This window comes from Salvelinus namaycush, chromosome 35, assembly GCF_016432855.1.
Source record: "Salvelinus namaycush isolate Seneca chromosome 35, SaNama_1.0, whole genome shotgun sequence".
Lineage (NCBI taxonomy): Eukaryota > Metazoa > Chordata > Actinopteri > Salmoniformes > Salmonidae > Salvelinus > Salvelinus namaycush.
Genome location: NC_052341.1, coordinates 20,576,315 through 20,602,680, shown reverse-complemented (window position 1 = coordinate 20,602,680; position 26,366 = coordinate 20,576,315). Strand labels below are relative to the sequence as shown.

Genomic DNA, 26,366 nt, shown 5'->3' with positions numbered 1-26,366 from the left:
CGTTTAGGTTTTTGTTCAGTATATTTTCGTTTTAAGGAATGTGTTTTGGTTTTATATAGTTTTTACACCATCCATTAACATCAACCATTCACTATAAAACATTTATTTATCAACAAAAAAAGCATAGCAAAATACAACAAATACATCCAACCTTCTCCCCAACCCATGTTCCCTGAAAGTTTAGTTAGGAGCTCCTCCAGTTGACATTCTGGGCGCTGAAAGAACCGGGTATCCAGCAGGTCATTGAAGCATTCGCCTACATCAGCTGGTGAGACGAATGCGAGCGAGCCACGCTTCTTGATCTCTTGGGCGTAATCAATGCCGCTCAGGTACTTTTGTTGAGAAGCATTTGTACTTTTCAATAAATGGCCTGTTTCATGTGAAAGAAGCAACCCTGGTGGGTCCCAGGAAACACCTTCATGAAGGCTTTAAAAGCCGCCATCTCGAAGTCAGTCATGATGGAGTCTGGTTTCAGGTCGGGCGTTTCAGGCTCTTCAGCTCCACAACTGCATGAGCGTATGTTCCCTAAAAATATTAAATATATCATGTTAGACTGCATGTTTAGGCCTACATTTTGTATTGTTTTAGTTTTTTTACGAACACTTCAATAAAACAACATCTATAGTAATTGTTCATACATACCTCAGTCTTATTGGGCAGCAACATGAAGACCCATGAATGGTGTACACCTGGCTGAACAAAGGACGGGTTGTCTTGAATGTTCCATCTGCAAACCAGTCCTTTGCGTCACATAGATACTCCAAGTTGCGCGTGGTTGTAAAGATCAGAATTCTGTCTTCTGGAGGAGCAGCTCTCTGCTGTAGCCCTGATAGCTGTCAGGGATGACGAGTTCAGACAGGGATGCTGCGTTGTTCTTTTGTCAGTGGCTCTGCACAAACTTCTTCATGTTTTTCAGAGGGCATTTCTCCACAAATAGACTTAGGCAAGCTAAATGTGCCAATGTCCACAACTTGGTCGGTTTCTGTCTTGGTCTCCAGGCTTCTCTACTTCAGGCCATTCATCACCTTTTGAATCCGAATCCGAGCATGGTCTGGGATGCGGTTGTATTCTCCAGATAACTTGGTGATAACCCCATCAGTGAGCGTTACGCGAACTCGGCATTCGAATCTTCATATTCGGTGCTCTTCCAGAAGGACTTATTTGCCGTCTGTCGGTGTAGCCTTCATGCGCCGGGATATTTGATCCACTCACAGAGAGGATGAATTCAGATTACGAGTGTTTAATAGTCACATGTACAGGGTTGCAGGTGTGATTGTCACTGTACCCTGCAATCTTAGGCTTAAAGCTCCAACATGCAGGACGAAGTGAAATAAAATAATGAAAATGGTAATAAAAAACTAGATAAATAGCACTATATACATAATAACAACTGTGGCAGTGATTAATAAATAAATGTCCATTGGGGTGGAGGCAGAGTAAAGACTGATGAGGGGGTGGGGTGGAATGACCATAGGGGGGGAGCAGCAGCATGACCATTGAGTGAAATAAAAACAATAAAAAATTTAATAAAACATAAAAAAAATATACATATTAACAACTGGGGTGGAGCAGCAGGAGAAAGAATGTCATGGGGGAGCATCAGATAATGTAAGTGAGTTGTGGGGGAGGGCTGTTGTGATGACACGCAAGGTTTTTCTAGAATGTTGTCTCATACGTTAGTCCAAACTATACAGGCAAAAAATGTAGGCCTATAGCATTTTTCGAAACAGGTTCAAAGGCTAAAAAGCTTTATTTCCTTGTAATTCATTTTATTCAATGGCTTCACCTGTGTCCTCGCCAGCCAGGGTAGGGTGGCACTTTACAACATTCCAATGTGAATCTCATGCATATTTTTGGATCTAAAATAGGGAACAATGGGAGCGATGATAGTTTGAAAAGATGCCCTTGCATTAAAGTTGAACCTCGGATAGATATTTAGTATAATAGCCTATACAGTCAACTCAAAATATGGTATTCTGTTCTTTTGAAATAGCCTACATTTTCTGTATCATAATGAGACTAAATGACACGACATAGGCCAAATGGATTTTGTGATGTCCTTTATTAAGGAAAAGGCAGACATTTTATATAAACATTGGATTTCTGTGGTCCAAATTTCATAATCATTTTCATTTTCAGATGTCAATACCAAAGCTGATCATTTTGACTTGTTTGAATTGGAATGATGTTAATAATGATAATAGTGATGATGGTGAGAGCCCAGTATAACCTAACCCTTTAATCATAGGCTATTGTTACTTTGTGTTTCTAAAATCACATTGTTTCCATTTCTATAGTCATGTGACAAATAGTCTGTATTAACTGAAACATCCAAATGTCAGCCTTTTAGCAGATCCATTTTTTCCTCATGAAATTTTTAATTTTCAGAACTGATAATAATCTGCCCATATGAACATGTTTATTTTAGGCCATATAAAGAACAGCTAGGCATGATTTAAGGAAAAGCAGTAAACAGACACAATGTGGTTTCACATTCTTTAATAAAAACTCAGGCAATAGGCTATACAGTTGGCTGCACAGTTTTCCTGCCAAATAGGCCTACAAGGAAACTCAACATATCTCAATGAAGTTGATTGCGCGAGGAGGTCTGGAGGTCTGTGCGCTCCGGAGTACCTTTCACAAACATTTTTGCTCAACAAAAATACACGTCAGCCTCTTTATCACAGTCTCCCACCCAGACAACCCCGCCACGCAACGTCTCTCTCTCCCCCTGATTAACACTCAGTACTAATTTATTGAGAGGCACTTTACATTTTCCCCCAACACCACAACATGTAAGCACTGCACGTACACACAAAAAAATAAAATGGTGTGCTTCTCTTTACCTGGGGAGTGATTGGTTGTGAGATGTCCTCCCAGGATGAAAACAAACTAATAATGTCAACATTTCCCTTTGGGCTTTGGAAATTGCTTTGAAAATGGTGGGAGATTGGCTGGGAAAGTTTGTATTTTGACAGGGGTATTTGACATGGCTGGGTTGAATGAATTAACAAGTACTGTGTGTTTGTGTGTGTGTGCGTACACGTTTTACTATACTTGAGAGTACCAAAAGCCCTCACAAGAATAGTAAACCAACTAAAATTCAGAAGTGAGAACATTTTGCAGATCCTCACTTGTAAAAAGGCTATTCTAGGCTTAGAGGATAATTTTTTATTTAACAAGGCAAGTCAGTTACAAACAAATTATTATTTACAATGACGGCCTACTTCGGCCAAACCCTGACAACGCTGGACCAATTGTGCGCCGCCCTCTGGGACTCCCAATCACTGCCGGATGTGATACAACCTGGATTCGAACCAGGTACTATAGTGACGCCTCTTGCACTGAGATGCAGTGCCTTAGACCGGTGTGCCACTCGGGAGCCCTCGAGAGGTTAGGGTTAGGTTTTATAGTAATCAATTGTTGGTCCCCAAAAAGTCCTCACAAGAATAAAAAGATGTGTGTGTGTGTGTGTGTGTGTGTGTGCGCGTGTAAAGATACACTTCTTGTTAATCCCACCACAGTTGCCGATTTCAAAAAGGCTTTACAGTGAAAGCACCACAAACGATTATGTTAGGTCACCGCAAAATCACAGAAAAACACAGCCATTTTTCCAGCCAAAGACAGGAGTCACAAAAAGCAGAAATAGAGATAAAATTAATCACTAACCTTTGATGATCTTCATCAGATGACACTCATAGGACTTCATGTTACACAATACATATATGTTTTGTTCGTTAAAGTTCATATTTATATCCAAAAACCTCAGTTTACATTGGTGTTCAGAAATGCCTCCAAAATATCCGGAGAAATTCCAGAGAGCCACATCAAATAACAGAATTACTGATCATAAACTTTGATGAAAGATTAATGTTTTACATAGATTCAAAGATACACTTGTTCTTAATGCAACCGCTGTGTCAGATTTCAAAAAATCTTTACGGCAAAAGCACAATATTCAATAATCTGAGAACAGCGTTCAGCCACAAAGGAAGCCATACAGTTACCCGCCAAATTGTGGAGTCAACAAAAGTTATAAATAGCATTATAAATCTTCACTTACCTTTGCTGATCTTCGTCGGAATGCACTCCCAGGACTCCCACTTCCACAAGAAATGTTCGTTTTGTTCGGTAATGTCCATAATTTATGTCCAAATAGCTATTTTTGTTAGTGTGTTTGGTAAACAAATCCAAAGTCAGGAAGCGCGTTCACTAAAAGCAGACGAAATGTCAAAAAGTTCCGTAACAGTCAGTAGAAACATGTCAAACGATGTATTTAATCAATCTTTAAAATGTATTTAACATAAATATTCAGTAACGTTCCAACCGTAGAATTCCATTGTCTTCAGAAGTGCGATGGAACAGAGCACCCTCTCATGTGAACGCGCATGGTCAGAGCATGGTCAGGTCATGGTAGACCTTACTCATTCCCGTCTCCTTCGGCCCCACTTCACAGTAGTGGCATCAGACAAGGTTCTACAGACTGTTGACATCTAGTGGAAGCCGTAGGAAGTGCAAACTGACCCATATCCCACTGTGTATTCGATAGGCGATGAGTTGAAAACCTACAAACCTCAGAATTCCCACTTCCTGGTGGGATTTTTTTCTCAGGTTTTTGCCTGCCATATGAGTTCTGTTATACTCACAGACATCATTCAAACAGTTTTAGAAACTTCAGAGTGTTTTCTATCCAATACTAATAATACTATGCATATATTAGCAACTTGGACTGAGGAGCTGGCAGTTTACTCTGGGCACCTTTTCATCCAAGCTACTCAATACTGCCCCTGCAGCCACAAGAAGTTAACCAACAATGCAGTTCAAGAAGTAGAGTTAAGAAAATATTTACTAAATAAATGAAAGTATATATATTTTTTAAATGACATAACAATAACGAGGCTATATACAGGGGATACCGGTACCGAGTCAATGTGCAGGTTAGTCGAGGTAATTTGTAATGTGACTATGCATAGATAATAAACAGCGAGTAGCAGCAGTGTAAAAACAAAGGGGGGGTCAATGAAAATAGTCCGGGTGACGCTTAGCTATGATCTGGACTCTTGTTTTAACTGAACAATTAGAAATCCAGTGTCACCTAGAGGTGTGTGTGCTGCCTGTGTACCAACTGACATAACTCATCAGTATGCACTGGTCAGCCACGTCCAAACACTTTGATTGCTCTCATCAGATCATGTTAAATGGTATTTTACACGGGTTGTTGTTTTAACAGAGAAGGAAAAAGTCTAGGTGGACTTTTTGTCCTGTTTTAGTTGGTGAGGTGTGTGTGCGGTGTGAAGTGTTTGGTGTGCGATTTCACGCCTGTGGATCGTGTAATTGTTGGCCATCAGTGCAGACACAGTCTCACTCCGATGGACCGATAAAACAAACACACACCCGCACACACACACTGTTGTCTGGAGGAGAGATACAGGAAGCAACAGACAGTGTGTGATGGGACTATGAAAGGAGATTGCTTTGATTACCACATTTTAATTAACCTCTCCTGCCTTCTCCCTTGTGGATCTGCGAAGTATGTCATGTCTACTTGCTTCTGTTATGGTTCTATATATATGTGTGTGTAGGTTTGTCCTTGTCTTTCTGCACTAAACCTTCAGGAACCTTTATCGGCCACTCAATACTCTTATTGAGGGATTCTTAGAGAACATGTATAAATTGCCGCTGAGACTGTAGTAATACATTGTACCATGCTTCAGTACACCCACTGTGAAAGTGAAACATTTTCAAGAGAAAAGGGATTTCTGATGGCTGTGACCTACATGTTAGTCTCCACTTCATTGCACATAAAAAAGGGCTTGTTGTGAAAAAGACTGGATGCGAATATTATTTATATATTATTTAGACGGCTTCCCCTGTTTAACACTTACAGCTGAGCAGGAGGAATCACAGCTAAAGAGCTTTTCCTGGGAAGCTTTACATACACACGGCACGCCACACAAACACTCATGTACATACGCAACACACACACACACCTACGGACAGACAGACACACACGGACGTACATAACACACTCTCACACTCTCACACACACACACACACACACACACACACACACACACACACACACACACACACACACACACACACACACACACACACACACACACACACACACACACACACACACACACACACACACACACACACACACACACACACACACACACACACACACACAGCTGTGAGTTCCTGTTTAGTTTGTAACTCTCCTCCATATTAGGGGTTCTGTTTGTATGATGGAAGTCCTGCTCCTTCTGTTCTTTCCATTCTCTCACTATTTAAGAACAAAAGTCTCTGTTGAAATTCTCTCACTATTTAAGAACAAATGTCTCTGTTGAAATTCTCTCACTATTTAAGAACAAAAGTCTCTGTTGAAATTCTCTCACTATTTAAGAACAAAAGTCTCTGTTGAAATTCTCTCACTATTTAAGAACAAATGTCTCTGTTGAAATTCTCTCACTATTTAAGAACAAATGTCTCTGTTGAAATTCTCTCACTATTTAAGAACAAATGTCTCTGTTGCCATTCTCTCACTATTTAAGAACCAACCTCTCTCAGGACCATAACACTTGTCTCACACACACTCACACATGGCCTCGCAGACACACTGTTGCAGACAGGCAGCTGCTCAATATTTCTGCTCAGTTAAGTCAGTTCTTACAGACTAGCTGCCTTCCCAACTTCATAGAGTTTGTAACATCTGTGCATGCGCACACGCTGCTTTAAGGTCCAATCTGGATTTCTTTGCTGAGTTAACTTCCTCTAAAGTTACTTCAACCTAGTTGAACTGACACATGTGGATTTGGTGACTTGTGAAGTGAACTTCACTGTTAAAATTGTTATTTTACGGTACACTACTGGCTACTGGTTGGAGTGAAAATACGGTAAATATACAACAAGTTACTATAATTTTTTACAGCTGTATTTAGGCAGTTTGCTGCTATAGTCGGATTACTTGGGACTCACCTACAATTTGAACCTCTTGGATGCCAGAGACCTGTATTTCCTTCCACATCATCAGGTCTGTGGCCATGACAGAGATAGCCACAAATTGATTGGCAAGGATTACAATTCTCTGACAACACCAACATAAATATAGCAGTGTTTAGGTACACTTAAATATGTTGTACTTGTACCAACTGTAAGTGAGAGCATTGTACCAGTTTAAGTGGTTTATGGTGATGTTGATGAAGGTTGAGCACCTCTTTTGTCCACTTGCAGTCCTGCAATCTTTGTAAGAGTTGGTGACAAAGAGTTGCACTTTAAAGAGGTTACTGTGCATTTTACAGCCAACTATCTGACAGTAAATTACTGTCATTTCATAGAAGCTTTGTGATGATAACTTGTAAAAACACTTCACAAGGAAATCATTCTCTGCTGTGAGAACATTTGGTACTCAGCCCTACCTGGGATTTGAATTCACAGCCTCAACTTCCACTAACGGTTGGCACAAATACAACATATTTTAGACTGTGCCCCAAAGTATGTTAATGAGCACCCCGGCCCCAAAAGCCCCACCTACATTTCAAAGCACATTGACGATTGTACCTTATTAAAAATATTGTGTAGAAATGTACCATTATACTAGGTTATCTGTATACATTTGATATATTTGTACCCCAGGCAACAACAGTGTACCTTAACTGTACCATTATTTTTGAGATTGTGTGGATATACTGTATGTTCTTGGTTATAAATATGTACAGTGTATTCGGAAAGTATTCAGACCCCTTGCTTTTTTCCACATGTCATGTTACAGCCTTATTCTTAAACGGATTAAAAGTAATAATAACCTCATAAATCTACACACAATACCCCATAATGACAAAGCAAAAATGTTTTTATTGTGCAAATGTATTACAAATGTAAAACGGAAATATCACATTTACATAAGTATTCAGACCCTTTAAGTACTTTGTTGAAGCACCTTTGGCAGCGATTACAGCCTCGAGTCTTCTTGGGTATGACACTACAAACTTGGCACACCTGTATTTGGGGAGTTTTTCCCATTCTTCTCTGCAGATTCTCTCAAGCTCTGTCAGGTTGGATGGGGAGCGTTGTTGCACAGCTATTTTCAGCTTTCTCCAGAGATGTTCAATCGGTTTCAAGTCTGGGCTCTGGCTGGGCCACTCAAGGACATTCAGAGAATTGTCCCGAAGCCACTCCTGCGTTGTCTTGTCTGTGTGCTTAGGGTCATTGTCCTGTTGGAAGGTGAACGTTCACCCCAGTCTGAGGTCCTGAGAGCTCTGGAGTAGGTTTTTATCAAGGATCTCTCTGTACTTTGCTCCGTTCATCTTTCCCTCGATCCTGACTAGTCTCCCAGTCCCTGCCGCTGAAAAACATCCCCACATCATGATTCTGCCACCACCATGCTTCACCGTAGGAATGGTGCCAGGTTTCCTCCAGACGTGACGCTTGGCATTCAGGCCAAAGAGTTCAATCTTAGTTTCATCAGACCAGAGAATCTTGTTTCTCATGGTCTGAGAGACTTTAGGTGCCTTTTGGCAAACTCCATGCGGGCTGTCATGTTCCTTTTACTGAGGAGTAGCTTCCATCTTGCCACTCCGCCTGATTGGTGGAGTGCTGCAGAGATGGTTGTCCTTCTGGAAGGTTCTCCCATCTCCACAGAGGAACTCTGGAGCTCTGTCCGAGTGAATATTGGGTCTTGGTCACCTCCCAAGACCCTTCTCCCCCGATTGCTCAGTTTGGCCGGGCCGCCAGCTTTGTCATTATGGGGTATTTTGTATGAAAAACAGCCCCAGACCATTATTTCTCCTCCACCAAACTTTACAGTTGTCACAATGCATTGGGGCAGGTAGCGTTCTCCTGGCATCCGCCAAACCCAGATTCGTCCGTCGGACTGCCAGATGGTGAAGTGTGCGTTATCACTCCAGAGAACGTGTTTCCACTGCTTGAGTCCAATGGTGGTGAGCTTTACACTGCTCCAGCCAAAGCTTGGCATATGCTCATGGTGATCTTAGGCTTGTGTGCGGCTGCTCAGCCATGGAAACCCATTTCATGAAGCTCCCGACAAACAGTTATTGTGCTGATTTTGCTTCCAGAGGTAGTTTGGAACTTGGTAGTGAGTGTTGCAACCAAGAACAGACCATTTTCACACACTTCAGCACTTGGCGATCCCATTCTTTGAGCTTTTGTGGCCTTCCTCTTCACGGCTGAGCCGTTGTTGCCCCTAGACGTTTCCACTTCACAATAACAACACTTACAGTTGACCATGGCAGCTCTAGCATGGCAGAAATTTTATGAACTGACTTGTTGGAAAGGCTGTGTGCTCGATTTTATTCACCTGTCAGCAGCGGGTGTGGCTGAAATAGCCAAATACACTCATTTGAAGGGGTGTCCACATACCTTTTGTATATATAGTGTACTTATCCTGTAAAATTAAAATAGCTGACTTGCTACTGAGTTGCTGTTAAAATACAGAAAATATCATAATTAACAAGTATACTGTAATCAGAATACAGTTGCATACTGTCATTTTACAGCAATAACGAATTTAGTTGTAAAAATACAGTAAGTTTGATATTTACTGTAAAAAAATAAACATGCGTTCCATAAGCACACTTTTATGTTGACTGAACAAATCTTTTTTAACAATGACCCATTTCAGTATGTTTCAGTAAAGTTGACTTTGGAAAATGAGCTGAAACAACTAAAAGGCCCAATAAGTGTTTACGGTGTACACACGCACATACACTTAGCCATTCACTATGTCTTCGGTGTTTTATTATTAAGACCCTATTGCCGTGACAGGGAACAGAAATCCAAGTGAAAGAGAAACTCTGAGCTGAGGTAACTTGGGAATGTACTGTCAGCAGTTTTACTGACAAAGGCAGTCTGTGTGTGTATGTGTGTGAGGGGATATACAGGCTATTGGTAGTGAAAGATAAGCCTTAGGATTGCTGTGGCAGAGAGCTGTGTGCTGCTGGCTGGGGTGATAATGACCCTATCACGCCTGTTGACTCTCTCTGGATGACTGGGTGGCAAATCTTCTCTACGATTGTGTGTGTGTGTGTGTGTGTGTGTGTGTGTGTGTGTGTGTGTGTGTGTGTGTGTGTGTGTGTGTGTGTGTGTGTGTGTGTGTGTGTGTGTGTGTGTGTGTGTGTGTGTGTGTGTGTGTGTGTGTGTGTGTGTAGGGGGGATGATATTTTTAAACTTTCTTGCTGTTCTAGCCCAACTTTGTACTACTAGTCTGCGCATCCTGCATTGGTGTAAACTGGTGTAGACTCAGGAGGTGTGTGTAGACTCGGGAGGTGTGTGTAGACTGGGGAGGTGTGTGTAGACTGGGGAGATGTGTGTAGACTGGGGAGATGTGTGTAGACTGGGGAGATGTGTGTAGACTGGGGAGATGTGTGTAGACTGGGGAGATGTGTGTAGACTGGGGAGGTGTGTGTAGACTGGGGAGATGTGTGTAGACTGGGGAGATGTGTGTAGACTGGGGAGGTGTGTGTAGACTGGGGAGATGTGTGTAGACTGGGGAGGTGTGTGTAGACTGGGGAGGTGTGTGTAGACTGGGGAGGTGTGTGTAGACTGGGGAGATGTGTGTAGACTGGGGAGGTGTGTGTAGACTGGGGAGATGTGTGTTGAAAGGGTTGATTGACTTTGTCCTCCTCGTCGTCCTCTGATAGGGCTGTATCACTCAGATTCTCAGCAGCAGGCTGTGCTTTTGTCTCCTCTGGACCAGCAATCATCTTCCTAAATCAATATCTGCCCCTGCGAGACCAGACACACACTGCCCTTTATCACTATAAGGACTGAGAGATTTGGACAGTTTCTCTTCAAATTCAACCAAAACCCACATCTGTTATTTTAAGTGGGTTATTATTCTCTAGTTTCTGAGATGTTTGTTTGTGTATTGGGCACACGTGCTCTACTTTCTGAGATGTTTGTTTGTGTATTGGGCACACGTGTGTGTGTGTGTGTGTGTGTGTGTGTGTGTGTGTGTGTGTGTGTGTGTGTGTGTGTGTGTGTGTGTGTGTGTGTGTGTGTGTGTGTGTGTGTGTGTGTGTGTGTGTGTGTGTGTGTGTGTTCTGCCATAATTGTTGTGTGTGTTTGTGTTATCTAACCTAATGTGGGACCTTATATATAAAGGTGTTAAGGGAGAAACGATCCATCTCTCCCTGTAGGAGCCACCGCTCCTCCAAGTCCCTCTAGTCTAACTTCTGTTGTTCTCCCTCCTATAACTAGATTACACCATGTTTATAGCTGACGTGGAACCGCTGTAGGCCCATATTGATGACGTTAGCCAGCTAGAACTAGTAGTGATGAACCACAGTTTTAGGAGTATGTGGGGAGAGCCAAGCAGTGTGTCAATTTGATACAATAGTCTGAAGTTTTGAGGAACAATCTTTTTTTTATGTGAATCTCGGTGCAAAAAGACAGTAATTAGAGAAAATGGTTGTCATAACAACAATGTTTACTTGTTTACTTCCCCTGGTACATACAGCGGGTTTAGTACCTTAGAGAGGATGCTGTTTGAAAGCTTTCCAGGAAGTAACCGCTCTGCTCTCTGACCCATGCCTCCAACAGACAATTAGAGCTGCGTGAAAAAAAACGGCCCATCAAACAGTTGTTGGCTTTTACTTTAACTACCGACAAGACAATACTCCTCTGCATAATAATCCAGTGATAATAGTGTGTGTGTGTTTGTTGATTGTTGCCCCAGGCATATCAAACACTTCTTATTATTAATATGACTCATTATGTTGGGAGGCAGGTAGCATAGTGGTTAGAGCGTTTAGCCAGGAACCAGAAGGTAGCTCGCTCGAATCCCCAAGCCGACATGTTGAAAAAAAGTTGATGTGCCCTTGAGCAAGGCACTTAATCCTAATTGCTCCTGGGTCACTGTTGTTAATGGCAGACCCTGGCCGGGACCGCTCTTTCCAGGGATGTCTCAGAGGGCGTTAGAATTTGTGCAAAAAACACATTTCCATTTCACACATGCATATCATACACAATTGTACATGTGTGAAACAGGACAAATATAAACACCCATCAAATTATTATTATTCCCAAAGTAATTGTTTGCCTCTCTCTCCCCCCTCTCTCTCCAGCTCTCCCCATGGTGAGGAACTGTGATGATCCTACTCTGGCCCCTCAGAGCAGGTCTATGGGTGATGTTGAGGAGCTGGCTGCCAGCTATGAACGCAAACTCATAGAGGTGGGTACTACTGGCTGGCGCAGTCTTACCCTTACCAGTACTTAGGCAGCTGAGATGGCTGCATTTAATTCCAGAATGTAGCTTTCTCCCCTCTACCCTCATTCACTCCCTTTCATGGAGCTGATGGAGAGGTCGTGGATTTCTATGCATATGGCAGCAACTAGTCAGAGCTCAAATGTTTATTCTATTCTACTGAGCCGTTTACTTTGCGTTTGTATTCTTTTGTTATTTCTCGTTGTTGCATTATCGAGAAGGAACCTGCAAGTAATAATTTTGTTGGAAGTTGTATACCATGTGTATCCTGTACATACGACTAATACAACTTAAAACTATCTACCCAGTCATCACAGATCAGTGAAGGGGATTGCTATCACCAATCCAGCCTGGTCAAATCACTGTGATTACTTCAACAAGGGATTTCTAAAGTATTCAAACAGTCATGGAGTTTGTAGGCAGCTGATGCACAGTTCCAACTCTGTTTTTACACATGACGATGATGCAGTCACTCAGAGACAGAGCCAGGGAGTGGGTGGTTCTGGGAGTTCTTGGCATGCTGGTTAACTAATGACCAACCAACGGTGTGGCACTCTGTGCTGAGAGACAATGACATCAGCAAACCCCGGGAACACCGCCCGCCTCTATTTTAATGAGGTTGCAGTCAATTATTCATAAGTGTTTTATATTTCTTTAATAAGAAATAATTCTGTTTGTGTTTGGGGAAAACTGTCATTTCACTTATTTATGCATTTATCTATGTCTTTTGTATTGTGTTTACTTAATGATGCGTTCATTTGCTTGCCTGTCAGTCTCAATAGGGCTTTCCTAAACATGCTGAGACGGGTACTGCCGTTTTCACTTTAAATCTCACTTCAACCCTGTGACAACTTTATTTAAATGTACTGGCATACAGTGTACATTTTTCTTTTGTCCTCCACATTATGCTACTATCTGGTTTGCCTGTTTATCTTCTCTCTGAAGTCATGGAAACATGCAGATGTTTAGACTACAGCATCTTGGCTAGTACTGTTGGCTGTTGCTATTGACAATGGGTTTTACTGGTGGCCACAGTGAAATAGTTGGAAAGTATAGGAGATTTGCATTCATTAGGAATATGTAATAACCACATATATAACCACAATTCTTTATAACCAAGTTCAGAGGTGTGATATGAGATAGTTTAATATTGTAAGATACTATTATGGGATGTAGTAGTCTTTTTGTGGAGGAGAGATGGATATGTGTTTGAGGGTGTTTGTTCTACAATGAGATTAGGGTGTTTGAGGGTCTGTGTGTGTTCTACTGTGTGTGTGTGTGTGTGTGTGTGTGTGTGTGTGTGTGTGTGTGTGTGTGTGTGTGTGTGTGTGTGTGTGTGTGTGTGTGTGTGTGTGTGTGTGTGTGTGTGTGTGTGTGTGTGTGTGTGTGTGTGTGTGTGTGTGTGGTATATAACAGTGAGATATGGGTCGGGGACTCCTGTGGGATCTCTGGATCTTCCTTTTGATCTGTTCTCTCATTAATTATCCAACAGCAGAAACACCACAGCAATTACTAACAGGCTTTATTTCTGTTCAATTTAGAAAAGACTCACAATAGACTCACAATAATAGCAGCCTGGAAACATGTTCCACTGTAGCCATTCCTATATTGATCTTAAAAATGGAAGAGATGGATGGACTAAATAATGCTCAACAAATTGCCAATTTGGGTGTGCATGTGCGTGCGCGTGCCTGTGTGTGTGCTTGCATGCGTGCCAATTTGAGTGGACAGCTTAGTCCTCTACCCGCCCCTCCTCCTTCCCCACCACCCGTCTCCCCGCTCATGTCACTTCCTGTTTGTGGAGACTGCTGGGTAAAGTGAGTCAGTGAGAGAGCGACAGTGTGTACCCAGACACTGACACCAATCTCCCCCTCACCACACACATCCATCCCCCTCTCCACCACACACATCCATCCCCCTCTCCACCACACATTCATCCCTCTCCACCACACACATCCATCCCCCTCTCCACCACACACATCCATCCCCCTCTCCACCACACACATTCATCCCTCTCCACCACACACATCCATCCCCCTCTCCACCACACACATCCATCCCCCTCTCCACCACACACATTCACCCCCCTCTCCACCACACACATCCATCCCCCTCTCCACCACACATTCATCCCTCTCCACCACACACATCCATCCCCCTCTCCACCACACACATCCATCCCCCTCTCCACCACACACATTCATCCCTCTCCACCACACACATCCATCCCCCTCTCCACCACACACATCCATCCCCCTCTCCACCACACACATCCATCCCCCTCTCCACCACACATCCATCCCCCTCTCCACCACACATCCATCCCCCTCTCCACCACACACATTCACCCCCCTCTCCACCACACACATGCACTCCCCTCTCCACCACACACATTCACCCCCCTCTCCACCACACATTCATCCCCCTCTCCACCACACATTCATCGCCCTCTCCACCACACACTCATCGCCCTCTCCACCACACACATCCATCCCCCTCTCCACCACACACATTCACCCCCCTCTCCACCACACACATCCATCCCCCTCTCCACCACACACATTCACCCCCCTCTCCACCACACACATCCATCCCCCTCTCCACCACACATTCATCCACCTCTCCACCACACACATCCATCCCCCTCTCCACCACACACATTCATCCCCCTCTCCACCACACATTCATCCACCTCTCCACCACACACATTCATCCCCCTCTCCACCACACACATCCATCCCCCTCTCCACCACACACATCCATCCCCCTCTCCACCACACACATCCATCCCCCTCTCCACCACACACATTCACCCCCCTCTCCACCACACACATCCATCCCCCTCTCCACCACACATTCATCCACCTCTCCACCACACACATCCATCCCCCTCTCCACCACACACATTCATCCCCCTCTCCACCACACACATCCATCCCCCTCTCCACCACACACATCCATCCCCCTCTCCACCACACATCCATCCCCCTCTCCACCACACACATCCATCCCCCTCTCCACCACACACATCCATCCCCCTCTCCACCACACACATTCACCCCCCTCTCCACCACACATTCATCCCCCTCTCCACCACACATTCATCGCCCTCTCCACCACACACTCATCGCCCTCTCCACCACACATTCATCCCCCTCTCCACCACACACATTCACCCCCCTCTCCACCACACACATTCATCCCCCTCTCCACCACACACTCATCGCCCTCTCCACCACACACATTCACCCCCCTCTCCACCACACACATCCATCCCCCTCTCCACCACACATTCATCCCCCTCTCCACCACACACATCCATCCCCCTCTCCACCACACATTCATCCCCCTCTCAACCACACACATTCATCCACCTCTCCACCACACACATCCATCCCCCTCTCCACCACACATTCATCCACCTCTCCACCACACACATACATCCCCCTCTCCACCACACACATTCATCCCCCTCTCCACCACACACATCCATCCCCCTCTCAACCACACACATTCATCCCCCTCTCCACCACACACATCCATCCCCCTCTCAACCACACACATTCATCCACCTCTCCACCACACACATCCATCCCCCTCTCCACCACACATTCATCCACCTCTCCACCACACACATCCATCCCCCTCTCCACCACACACATTCATCCCCCTCTCCACCACACACATCCATCCCCCTCTCCACCACACACATTCATCCCCCTCTCCACCACACACATCCATCCCCCTCTCCACCACACATCCATCCCCCTCTCCACCACACACATCCATCCCCCTCTCCACCACACACATTCATCCCCCTCTCCACCACACACATCCATCTCCCTCTCCACCACACACTCATCGCCCTCTCCACCACACACATTCACCCCCCTCTCCACCACACACATCCATCCCCCTCTCCACCACACATTCATCCCCCTCTCCACCACACACATCCATCCCCCTCTCCACCACACATTCATCCACCTCTCCACCACACACATCCATCCCCCTCTCCACCACACATTCATCCCCCTCTCAACCACACACATTCATCCACCTCTCCACCACACACATCCATCCCCCTCTCCACCACACATTCATCCACCTCTCCACCACACACATCCATCCCCCTCTCCACCACACACATTCATCCCCCTCTCCACCACACACATCCATCCCCCTCTCAACCACACACATTCATCCCCCTCTCCACCACACACATCCATCCCCCTCTCAACCACACACATTCATCCACCTCTCCACCACACACATCCATCCCCCTCTCCACCACACATTCATCCACCTCTCCACCACACACATCCATCCCCCTCTCCACCACACACATTCATCCCCCTCTCCACCACACACATCCATCCCCCTCTCCACCACACACATTCATCCCCCTCTCCACCACACACATCCATCCCCCTCTCCACCACACATCCATCCCCCTCTCCACCACACACATTCACCCCCCTCTCCACCACACACATCCATCTCCCTCTCCACCACACACTCATCGCCCTCTCCACCACACACATTCACCCCCCTCTCCACCACACACATTCACCCCCCTCTCCACCACACACATTCACCCCCCTCTCCACCACACACATCCATCCCCCTCTCCACCACACATTCATCCCCCTCTCCACCACACACATCCATCCCCCTCTCCACCACACATTCATCCACCTCTCCACCACACACATCCATCCCCCTCTCCACCACACACATTCATCCCCCTCTCCACCACACATTCATCCACCTCTCCACCACACACATCCATCCCCCTCTCCACCACACATTCATCCACCTCTCCACCACACACATTCATCCACCTCTCCACCACACACATCCATCCCCCTCTCCACCACACACATTCATCCCCCTCTCCACCACACACATCCATCCCCCTCTCCACCACACATCCATCCCCCTCTCCACCACACACATCCATCCCCCTCTCCACCACACACATTCACCCCCCTCTCCACCACACATTCATCCCCCTCTCCACCACACATTCATCGCCCTCTCCACCACACACTCATCGCCCTCTCCACCACACATTCATCCCCCTCTCCACCACACACATCCATCCCCCTCTCCACCACACATTCATCCCCCTCTCCACCACACACATTCACCCCCCTCTCCACCACACACATTCATCCCCCTCTCCACCACACATTCATCCCCCTCTCCACCACACATTCATCGCCCTCTCCACCACACACTCATCGCCCTCTCCACCACACATTCATCCCCCTCTCCACCACACACATCCATCCCCCTCTCCACCACACATTCATCCCCCTCTCCACCACACACATTCACCCCCCTCTCCACCACACACATTCATCCCCCTCTCCACCACACACTCATCGCCCTCTCCACCACACACATTCATCCACCTCTCCACCACACACATCCATCCCCCTCTCCACCACACATTCATCCACCTCTCCACCACACACATCCATCCCCCTCTCCACCACACATTCATCCCCCTCTCCACCACACACATCCATCCCCCTCTCCACCACACACATCCATCCCCCTCTCCACCACACATTCATCCCCCTCTCCACCACACACATCCATCCCCCTCTCCACCACACACATCCATCCCCCTCTCCACCACACACATCCATCCCCCTCTCCACCACACACATCCATCCCCCTCTCAACCACACACATCCATCCCCCTCTCCACCACACACATTCATCCCCCTCTCATGCTACCGCTCTGAGGGAAAGCTAAGCCTGTCGTCTCCTCTTTCCACTTCTCTCTGTTCTCTCTCTTCAGACTCGTTTCACATCCAATTACTTGTGTTAGATAGCAGGTCAGCTATGGTGGCCGTTTCTGCTTAGGCTGGGACTTCTCTGTACAGGCTCCCAGCTCAGCACAGCAACTCTGCTCGCCTCACACTAACTGCTGCTCACCTCACACTACTGTCAGCCTAGGGAGAGAGAGAGAGGGAGGGGAGGAAGGGAGAGAGAGAGGGAGGGGAGGAAGGAAGGGAGAGAGAGAGGGAGGGAGGGAACTGCCAGGATCACCTGCATCACAACAGTGCCATATAGAACTCAAAGGCCCACAAATAGAGACTGACAACTGATTTTACTGTTAAGTTAGTTTGTAGGTCCTAAATAACTTACAATACACCAAAACTAACTGCTCTCAATAAGATGCATTGCTATTTCTGAGAGTTTTAATGGAAAAGCTGAAATAGAAAATGGACAACTTTTCTAAATTCAAACCCAGTTAAACAAAACATTGAATGAATGAATGCAGTGACTTGGTCCTGTCTTCCCGACCAGCGCTGCATGGTGAGTAATGAGGTTGAAACTGTTTAACTGAATTGGGAGCGTTAGCAAGTGGCTGTGACTGACTGAAATGACATATGCAAATCAGCACGCGCGGCCGCAGAATAACAAACTGATTAGCTCCCTCTCACTGAGAATTAATTGGGTTCCTTCACGCTTCAAATTAATTTCTTTTTTTAATGTCCTATTTGAAAGTTACGGCACAAATAAATAGAGGTGATGAATGGATGGAGTTTTCCAGAATGATCCGATGTGCCGTCAGTGAGTTCTGTTGTTCCGACTTGGTAGCTAGGAACCTTTCTGTTGTGCTGTTTAGTGTTCCCCACAGGGAGGCTGTCAAAGGTGATGCGGCACTGTTGGGCCTCGCTAGTGCTGTTGGTACTCCAAATGCCAGCTGAGTCGTGTGTGCACGCACGCGTGTGTGTGTGTGCACGTGTGAGCGTGCACATGCACACGCGTCTGTGTTTGTGTGTCCGTGTTTGTACCTGTGTGTGCGTACCTGTGTTTGTGTGGGTGGGTGTGTTCACATCATTCAACATGCCCGTTGTCTCTCCCGGTCTCTGTAGAGTTAGACAACTTCAAGGAAGCTGCAGGTTAACTCCTGAGATGGGAAAGTTGAATGTTGAGTGCATTTCAAAGTAGAAGCAGTGGAAGCAGGAGTGTTTTGATGGTGCTGCCTACAAAGATGTCAAATTCTGCATTTTAATGCCCAACTCTCTCTACCTGATCCTGAGGTCACTGTGTTTGAATTCATTCATCTGAAGTCTGGAAAGTTAAAAATGACTGTATTTATTAATAGTGACCTAGAAACCTAGGTGAATGTTGAAATGTTAGCTAACTATGAAATAATTATAGCCAAGCTGGAAAACTATAACAAAGGAAAAGTTTGTTTCCTCACCTCTCCCAGATGCCACGTTGAGGTTATTTTTCAACTTTGTGCTATAAATTGTCTTCATTATTCCTTGCTGTTTAACTACTATAATTATATCTCTCCCTCATAATAACAGACAAAGAGCTTTCTTAAAATAACCATTCTCAAACTAGCCTGGTACTGAAGTGAATTCCTTGGTAGTTTTCATCCCAAACATTCCTGTTAAAACCAACAACCAGGCTAAAACATTCTGTCTCACTTTAAATTGAGACTCTATGATGTCTTATTTTAACCCAGTGTGTTTGAGGTGGTATACTCTGTGTCAGTGATGGTCAGTGATGACAACAGTCATGTCAAAAATTACATCATTCACCGGTCATACCCAGACGTCCCTGTCCTCAATCTACCCTGACACCTGATGTCCCCAGACAAATGAATGCATGTCACAGCTATCTGGCTGTCTCTGTTTGTGACATGCTGATGGCAGAAACCTATCACCCTGTCCAGGTCTGTTATGGACACTGACAGCTGATGTCGTGAGCAGCCTGGACTCAACCACCCTGTGTGTGTGCGTGCGTGCATGTGTGTGTGTGCGCATCCGATTAGCTGATTGGCCAAACTGTCAATCTTACGGTTCCACTGTGTATCATTGTTGACTTGTTCTTGGAGTCTGTTGTTTCAGTTCATATACAGCTGCAAGGATCATGTGTGTCTTCCAGACTGTAACTAACCCGGTGTGTGTGTGTGTGTTTATACTAGGTGGCTGAGATGCATGGCGAGCTGATAGAGTTCAATGAGCGTCTGTACCGTTCTCTGATGGCCAAGGACCACCTCATCAACCAAATGAAACAGGAACTCATTGATCTCAGAGGACCAGTGAGTTACCCTCTACACAGACACATTGCCTGCATACACACACACACACACACACACACACACACACACACACACACACACACACACACACACACACACACACACACACACACACACACACACACACACACACACACACACACACACACACACACACCCATGGGAGATTGCCGGCTACTCGGTAACAAATCAACTACCCCAGGCTACCTCTTATCCCAGAGCTCCAGCCCTCATCTGCTGGCCCAGCTTTGGCCGCACACTGGCTGGCTGACCAGGCAAGCTGTATGTGTGGTTCTCTGGTCCCTGGGTCTGGAGCAGGAGGGGAGTAGAGGAGATGTGGCCCCCTCTATCCCAGCCCTGTGGCCCTGTCTCTGGGTTGTGAGAGCCCTACTTCATCCTCTCTACACCAGACCATTTTGTTCTATTAATAGACAGTCCACACATTGAAAATGAAAGACAAAAGGCTGTTGAAACCCACACACACATAAACACAGCCCCCGCCACACACACACACAAAGAATTACCCCTGCATGTGTCCCTGGGCTGTGGGGGGATTTGAGGAGAAGTTGCAGACAGATTATAGGAATGGATCCCTTACAGCCACGCTGGGTAATAGTGTCCATCTCTGCCGCTGGCGCTCCCTCCTATCCAGGGATGAACAACAACAAGAGGCCCTATGATGTCACGCACTACACTATGAGTTCCAATTGTTTTTTTGGTGTGTACAGTACGTTGATGTGAGAGTGGTGGTGATGGGATGGGGGGGCAGAGTACAGTAATGTCACAGTGCTCTGCTCCACTGGTCACACAGAAAGACTCCCTCTCCCTCAGGATCTACCCAACCCTGCTGCTCAGACACAGAGGGTTGTGTAAAGTAGAAATGGATGAAAGGTAGCTGACATAGTAACGCAGTGACATTTTGTATAAACAGTGACATTTTGCTCTCTCTCTCGCTCCGTCTCTCTCTCGCTCCATCTTCCTCTCCTTACTTTTGAATAAAGGTTCCTGGTGACCTGAGCCAGACTTCTGACGACCCCAGCCTATCAGATTTTGAGACGTAAGCACCTTCTATCTCCCCATATCTACATCTACAGTATATCTCTTATCACATGAGCAGTGTCTGTTTATCTCTACTATATACAGTGTGTTCGGAAAGTATTCAGACCCCAATCGTAGGAGAAGGGCCTTGGTCAGGGAGGTGACCAAGAACACGATGGTCACTCTGACAGTGCTCTAGAGTTCCTCTCTGGAGATGGGAGAACCTTACAGAAGGACGAGTGGCCAGACGGAAGCCACTCCTCAGTAAAAGGCACATGACAGCCCGCTTGGAGTTTGCCAAAAGGCACCTAAAGACTCTCAGACCATGAGAAACAAGTCTGATGAAACTAAGATCGAACTCTTTGGCCTGAATGCCAAGCGTCACGTCTGGAGGAAATCTGGCACCATCCCTACGGTGAAGCATGGTGGTGGCAGCATCATGCTGTGGGGATGTTTTTCAGCAGCAGGGACTGGGAGACTAGTCAGGATCGAGGCAATAATGAACAGAGAAAAGTACAGAGAGATCCTTGATGAAAACCTGCTCCAGAGCGCTCAGGACATCAGACTGGGGCGAAGGTTCACCTTCAAACAGGACAACGACCCTAAGCACACAGCCAAGACAACGCAGGAGTGGCTTCGGGACAAATCTCTGAATGTCCTTGAGTGTCCCAGCCAGAGCCCAGACTTGAAGCCGTTCAAACATCTCTGGAGAGGATCTGCAGAGAAGAATGGGAGAAACTCCCCAAATACAGATGTGCCAAGCTTGTAGCATCATACTCAAGAAGACTTGACGCTGTAAGTGCTGCCAAAGGTGCTTCAACAAAATACTGAGTAAAGGGTCTGAATACTTATGTAAATGTAATATTTCAGTTAGAATTTATTTTATAAATTAACAAAAATGTCTAAAAACCAGTTTTTGCTTTGTCATTATGGGGTATTGTGTGTAGATTGATGAAGAAAAAAAAACTATTGAATACATTTTAGAATAAGGCTGTAACAACAAAATGTGGAAAAAGTCATGCACTGTATATGTATATGTGTATCTCTGACACCACGGCTCAGCTCTGTCATTATCATGTGTATCTTTATCACCTCAGGTGACGGAAGGTAGGTGACCGTTTTCAGACCTATTTTCAGATCTCTGAAAATATCCTTCTTCCTCTATCTATCTTCCTCTATCGCTGCTGGTCTCTACCTCTACCTCTCTGTTTGAAAATCTGTGACATTGAGTGAGAATGACAGTCTTTAAAATCAGGGGAGGACAACTGTAGATCCCCCTGTAGATCCCCAGTCATAAGACACTAAACCATTTTCATGGTAAGCTATATACTCTGTATATTGTAAACATACATTACTGTGTACACTGAGTGTACACAATATTTTCCATGACATAGATTGAACAGGTGAATCCAGGTGAAAGCTATGATCCCTTATTGATGTCACCTGTTAAATCCACTTCAATCAGTGTAGATGAAGAGGAGGAGACAGGTTAAAGACAGATGTTTAAGCCTTGAGACAATTGAGACATGGATTGTATATGTGTGCCATTCAGAGGGTGAATGGGCAAGACAAAAGATTTAAGTACTTTTGAATGGGGTAGTAGGTGCCAGGTGCACCGGTTTGAGTGTCAAGAACTGCAACGCTGCTGGGTTTTTCACGCTCAACAGGTTCCTGTGTGCATCTTTTTAGCTTTGCTTTTCCTTAGCGTTCTTTTTTAGTCGTTCAGTTTTTTCCGTTGTTTAGTTTTTTGTTTTATGTTTCTTGTGTAGTAAATAGTTCAGCTTTTATTTTCAATGTTTTTATTAGTTATTTTCCTGTGAAGCACGTTGCATTGCATTCCATGTCTGAAATGTGCTGTATAATTAAAGCTTGATTTGATTTGAATGTCCACCACCCAAAGGACATCCAGCCAACTTGACATGACCGTGGGATGCATTGGAGTCAACATGGGCCAGCATCCCTGTGGAATGCTTTCGACACCTTGTAGAGTCCATTCCCCCAAGAATTGAGGCTGTTCTGAGGGCAAAAGGGGGTACAGAAGGTGTTCCTAGTGTTCCTAATGTTTTGTACATGCAGTGTATTTACAGGTGTCGTACTAACTGCTAATAGAACCTGGCTAGTACTTTATGATAACTACTTTATTGAGGGAAAAGGTACTTACTTAAAATGTGCAACTGTGACATGTGGCTGTCTCACCCAGCTATCTTAAGATGAATGCAAACTGTAAGTCGCTCTGGATAAAAGCATCCGCTAATGACTAAAATGTAGAGGGCTATTTGGGGCTATTTGTAAAGAAAGCCTGTTGACACTAGCTCTCTTGGTCTAGGGATGACCCTTGTCGTCTCATTAGGAGAGGAGTGGTTTAAAACAGAGTTGAACCAAGGTGGTCACCCACTTGACCACTTTCCTCATGTCCTCGGGCTGTGTCACTGTGCTGTTTAAATCAGTTATGTCTCTCATTAAACACAGGGAACAGGGGTAGAGGACTAGAGGGCTGGAACACCTGACTATTACTGGGTGCCTGAAATGGTAGCCTATTCCCTATATAGTCCACTACCTTTAACCAGTACCCATAAGGCTCTGGTCAAAAGTAGTGTACTATATAGGGATAGTGTGCGATTTTGAACACACCCTGAGTGTCTGAAACACTGTGTTCCAGCAAGGTGGTAGTAATATCCTCTGGTAGGAGGTAGTGAGGAGCACCTCAGCGGTCAAACCACATACAGGTTCACATTTTATCTCCCTTTGCGTTCTTTCCATTTCCCTAATGAAAGGTCTCCTCCTGGAGTTTTTTATGTAGGTGATTATGTAGTTTTTTATGCCATTTGTTTTCCTTCCTGAGGTGAAAGTTCTCATGGTTTAATACTCTGCTTGCCTGACGACTCATCCTGAATTGAATTCCGCTGCTCTGTCGATTTCCCCATACATTCATCGTGGAGAAGAAACGCTAGTGGCCGTCGCGTTTGGCCGAAGTGGTATGGATGGGTAGCCAGGCAAATATCGTAGCGCTTCATGGTTCTGATTTATACTTCCTGACAACGTGATCTTCATATAAGCGTAGTAGTAGTGAATTCTTGAATCTATTGAAGACCCTCTCTTTAATGTCGTAGTATATTTGATGAATGACAGCTTTCCTGCGATGAATAGTACAGTATCTATAACCCTTACTGTGTATTCCTCTCCCCCAGGGCTCACCGTGCTCTCATCAATGTCTGGATTCCCTCTGTGTTTCTGCAAGGACGCGCTTCTAACGCCTACCATGTATACCAGGTAAGAGACACTAACACCAGATCCTAGTCTAATAAACAAACACAAATTGTATTTGCAGATCAAGACATCCTAATTTTCTGGTATCCCATTTCTGTGTTTGGTTGTTGAATGGAGTAACTAGTAAAAACTAACACCCAACATATGCCCTGGCCTCGATAACTGCTTTTTATTGTACCTAGCACATTGACTAGGCGTGAAACCTCAGGTCTCTCACTGTGTCGCCTTCCTTCCTGTTCTCCCCTGAGGGGATATGTGTCACTGCCCTGCTCGGTTCCACTCTCCTCTGTCAGGAAGAGGAGCCACAGTGTCACGATCGTCGAAATAACATTCGGACCAAGGCGCAGCGTGATATGGGTTCCACATCTTTTTATTTGTGAAACGCACAAAACAATAAAAAAAACAGCAAACGATATGTGAAGCTCTGGAGTGCTCACAGGCAACAACACAAAAACAAGATACCACAAAAACCAGTGGGGAAATGGCTGCCTAAATATGATCCTCAATCAGAGACAACGCTAAACACCTGCCTCTGATTGGGAACCATACCAGGCCAACATAGAAATAAAACAACCTAGATTACCCACCCTAGTCACACCCCGACCTAACCAAAATAGAGAATAAAAAGGCTCTCTATGGTCAGGGCGTGACACACAGTGTAGCGAGGTGAAACCAGATGCAGCAGGCCCGACAGGTGACACAACCTCAGCAGAGAGATAGTCGAGCGTGATTGGCTTGCTCCCGAACTGAACTATATACAAGTCTGCTCTTGTATCTCTGCCACTGCAGTGTGGTGTGAAGACATAACACGCACCCCTGGACAGAATAGTAGAGGCCTGGGCAGCTGCCTCCAGATGTTTACCCCTGATAAGTAGTGACAGGAGGCTGGTATTGGAGAGTGAAAGGTTATGGCTGATAAGACATCAATGATATGATTGGTACAGAAAGGAATCAGAGGTCATTCAAGATTTTGCTGGGAAGTTCAGTTGACGGATTTAGCATTGAACTTCTATATTCTAGTTAAATGGTTACGTAAATATTTTTCATTGATTTAATGACACCTGTTTTTACTAGCGCTTTGAAACTATTGCTTAGTCTAGCCTCAGACAATGGCTGTGTCCTGTATAGTCTTTTGTGCCTTTGTGGTGTGTTCTCAGGGGTCTATTTGTCCTATAGATCCCTACGGAAACATTACTATTGTTCTTAGTAGACTAGATAGATGAGAACAGTTTGCCATTGTTGGCTGTGTGTGATAGGCGCTTTGTATCTTCCTCTCCAAGGCTTAAAAACAGACGTGATGGGTCACTCATGCCAAAACATTGGAGCTGTATGCGAGATACGTGAGAATAAGTATTTCTCATACAGAAGGTCCATACACCTGTTCTTAAATAGCATTTGAAAGAGAGACTAATGGCATTACAAACATTTTGTTGTAGAATGTGTTTAAAAAATGTAATGTTCCCATTTTCAACCAGCCAACCAGGTGACAGCAACCCTCGGCCAGTCATTCTAAACATCCTGTTCCTGTACTGTTCCAACAACAGCAGGGCCTAAAAACCAGCACCACCCAGCAGAACACAACATCAGAATCACACAGCTCCGTTTCACTCTCTGCTGAACTGAAAATGATGGAGAGGGGGGGGAGAAGATAAATAGAGAGAGAAAAGTGAGAGAGAAATGGGAGCCAGAGAAGCGTGGCGTTCTTCTCTGCCACTAGATTACAGGGCATTTATTGAGCAGGCAAATTGCTTG

The 26,366-nt window shown here is 45.2% G+C and overlaps 1 protein-coding gene across 1 annotated transcript in view; it reads left to right on the top strand.

Annotated features, from left to right (window-relative positions):
* snx29 (sorting nexin 29) overlaps positions 1-26,366 on the top strand; it is a 109,586-nt gene that overhangs the window by 57,390 nt on the left and 25,830 nt on the right. Inside the window, exons 15-18 of the mRNA XM_038975126.1 lie at positions 12,090-12,196; positions 20,193-20,309; positions 21,311-21,366; positions 24,536-24,617. Coding sequence (XP_038831054.1) covers positions 12,090-12,196; positions 20,193-20,309; positions 21,311-21,366; positions 24,536-24,617 — 362 coding nt within the window. The remainder of the gene's footprint in view (positions 1-12,089; positions 12,197-20,192; positions 20,310-21,310; positions 21,367-24,535; positions 24,618-26,366) is intronic.